Source organism: Cannabis sativa, chromosome 1, assembly GCF_029168945.1.
Source record: "Cannabis sativa cultivar Pink pepper isolate KNU-18-1 chromosome 1, ASM2916894v1, whole genome shotgun sequence".
In the NCBI taxonomy this organism is placed as follows: domain Eukaryota; kingdom Viridiplantae; phylum Streptophyta; class Magnoliopsida; order Rosales; family Cannabaceae; genus Cannabis; species Cannabis sativa.
The window spans coordinates 45,368,717-45,371,756 of NC_083601.1; the positions used below are offsets into that span (position 1 = coordinate 45,368,717).

General features: G+C 30.4%; 1 protein-coding gene across 1 annotated transcript; it reads right to left on the reverse strand.

The window, feature by feature from the left end:
- Window positions 1-524: 524 nt before the first annotated feature.
- LOC115707799 (ubiquitin-like protein 5) lies at window positions 525-2,673 on the reverse strand. Its single transcript, XM_030635870.2, has 2 exons — window positions 2,338-2,673; window positions 525-816 (listed from the first exon to the last, which is right to left on the reverse strand). The coding sequence occupies exon 1, from the start codon at window positions 2,574-2,576 to the stop codon at window positions 2,355-2,357; it is 222 nt and encodes a 73-aa protein (XP_030491730.1). The 5' UTR covers window positions 2,577-2,673; the 3' UTR covers window positions 525-816; window positions 2,338-2,354.
- Window positions 2,674-3,040: the final 367 nt, after the last annotated feature.

A 3,040-nucleotide genomic window follows, 5' to 3' on the forward strand; every position in this document is an offset into this window, starting at 1 on the left:
ATAGTTTGAGTTTCTCCCATCAAAATTTGGTTTGAGAGCTCAAAAATATTGAGCTAGTACCAAAATTATAATGGTTTGGTTAAATTAGGATTATGTTCTTATGTCACAAACTTTATTAAATAGGGCATTGATACAAGCTACTATGGTACCAATAAAAACTACTCATTATAACTAATTAACATAATTCAAATTAAATTAATTAATATAAATATGTAAGTCTCATTATTCATTTAAGCTATTAGCACTAGATGATTTTTGGTACCGGAGATGCTCATATTAGCATTTCGGTGAAAATTATTAATACCAAACTTTTTTTAAATATAAGTAATGATTGCACAAGGAACAGTAATAATAAGTGTGAAGTCGTTTTTAATAAGTAGAACCTATCTTAAAATATGTCATATTTGTTTGTGATTTATGTAACGCAAGTTATATTCTTTAAAAATCCATACCAAAACTCATTAACCTTGCAATAACTCTTTTCAGATGATTAATTTGTGGAGGATCTCTTTAGAAGATTTGTGTTAGAATAGAAATAGAGTGCATAGACTAATTTAAAGAGGTCTTTACTTCACCCCTAACTAGTACCCACATAAACGCCACATATAACCATAAGTACGTAGCACAGAAAATAGGCTAAATAGCTAATCTTTCACACACAGACAGTTATTATTATCCATATTTGACTACACTTTACATGACCAACAGTTTTTACATATTGGCATGTCAAAACAATACCCATATATTCACTCCCATAGGTTTGAGGGGGAGAAATTCCATCCATTTAATAACTTCCACTGGTGTTGGTGTATAACCCTGTGAAAAGAAGACAAGTTGTCAATAACTCAAAATTGACCAAAAAAAGAAAACCAACAATCTAACTGTATTCCATCTCTGCATCACAGGCTTATATAGTCACGTTCAGCTCTTACACAATACAGTCACGTTTGGTTGAAGAAGTAACATTAGATAAGATTATAAATTAAAAAAATATAAGAGAAAATGTAAAAGAATGATAAAGTTGATTATTTGACAGCAAAAAATTAAATAATAGAAAACAAATTAGATGTTAAACTGTAAATTGTTCTCTATTTGATAAGATAAAATTCTGGATTCATCTTTCCAACTTCACAATAGAAAATCACAAGGTCCTATATCCCAAAAATGCATAGTTCCCCAACAAAAATAACTACACTGTAGGTGAATGCATTGGATATTTACCTAAGCTAATTAGAATTTTTACCTTCGAAGTTTGACATGTACCAAATCATATTCCACTGCACTTTTTAGACGGTTGAAAATTTGACTTTTGTCTAATTTTACTAATGAAAGTTGAGGTGGATGAAAGTTCAGGGTACACGATTTGGTACCTATCGAAATTCCGGAGACACGATTTGGTAGATATCAAAGTTCAAGTAACACAATTTAGTACATAAATAACTCCCATGTTAGTAAAATTGACCAGAGCTAAGTCTTTGAATTTAACAATCTAAAATAGTTCGGAAAAAATTTTTAAGGACCTGAAAAGTAAGATTTGGTACATGTCAAACTGAGAGACCAAAAATTCTTAATTAGCCTTTACCTAAATTGGTGAGTTCCTGAGCAGAACCCATGTTAGCCCCAAGGTCTCTAACTAGAAAAGTATTTAACCTTACTCTCCAAACATAAGCAATCTATATGAAAAGCAAATGCTATATGTATGGTAAATTCTTCTGACTTATGTACAATTTGCGTGAGAAAGCATAGTAAAGCTCTGAAGATCTTGAGATTGAGACTGTGTTTACACTCAACAATGTACCGTTCACGCAAATTGTATCCATCCTACTCTTATTTTCCCAGCCTCTTTTGTCACCAAAATTCTTAATAATACTTCCAATCTCACAGCCATGATTACTTTACATAACTAATCATGTTAAATAATTACACAACACATATCGATCTCATAGTACTGGGTTTTGTTTAAAGAAGAAAATAAAACAAGGAAGAATGAGTTACAGTGATTTAGTATACCTCCTAATATTCCTTCCAACAGGCAACAAGGTATTACTAAAAACTTATTGTTATGGCTAAGCAGAATAGTCTAATCAATTAATAAAGTTTTTTTTTTTAATTAAATATAATAAAAGAAGAACAAATCACTGTTACCATAACATCATAAACTGAAAATTTTCCTAAAATCCCTATTGTAGCCACATAATTTCCATGGACTTCTCCTTCTTTCATGATCACAGTACCAATTTCTCAACCAAGATGCAACTAAAATTGATTTAATAGCAGGGTATATATAAGTAACAAAAGCGAAAAACTTTTAGGAAGAAAAAGAAGACGACGACTTACGGAAGAAGAAGGATGAATCAGTTGTAGTAGAGTTCAAGACCCATTCCGTCATGGATCTCGTAGTCCTTGAGAGTAATATGGTCCTTGTAGATGTTGTACCACTTCTGAATTCGAATCTTATCGGCTCTGGTTCCGGTCTGGGCCGCAACCAGCTTCTTTAGGTCTCCGATCGTGTCATCCTCGTTACATTTAACCTTGACCTTCTTTCCCAGTCGATCGTTCAACACCACCTCGATCATTCTTCAATCGCAAGATGACGAAGAGATTGAGAAGCTTTCAGCGCTGTTGGTTGGTGATGATCAATTATCTAGACTCCAAGGGTTTCAAACTTCCTCTTTAGGGCCTTATATATCTGCAAAACCCGTAAATTGTTCTAAACGGTGCCGTTAAGCCGCACTTTATCTTAAAATATTATTATTATTATTTTTTTATAAATAATAATAGTAAATTAAAAAATTATTTATATATATATTTTTAGAAAATTACTATTTTTTAACTTTTTTTTTTTTTTTAATTTAAAGATTAGATTACAATTTTAATTGGTTCGTTTCTATGAATTTCTATATAAATTTTTATAAAAATACAAAAAAAATTATTTTAAAATATAAAAATAAAAATATCTCAATATTGTTTTAAATAGATTATTAATATAATAACCCTTTTTACATATTGGTTTTTTTTTTATCAATTATACAATATTATA

What these genes read in the sequence shown, in the direction of transcription:
- LOC115707799 (XM_030635870.2), bottom strand. Translation starts at nt 2,576, where the DNA reads ATGATCGAGGTGGTGTTGAACGATCGACTGGGAAAGAAGGTCAAGGTT.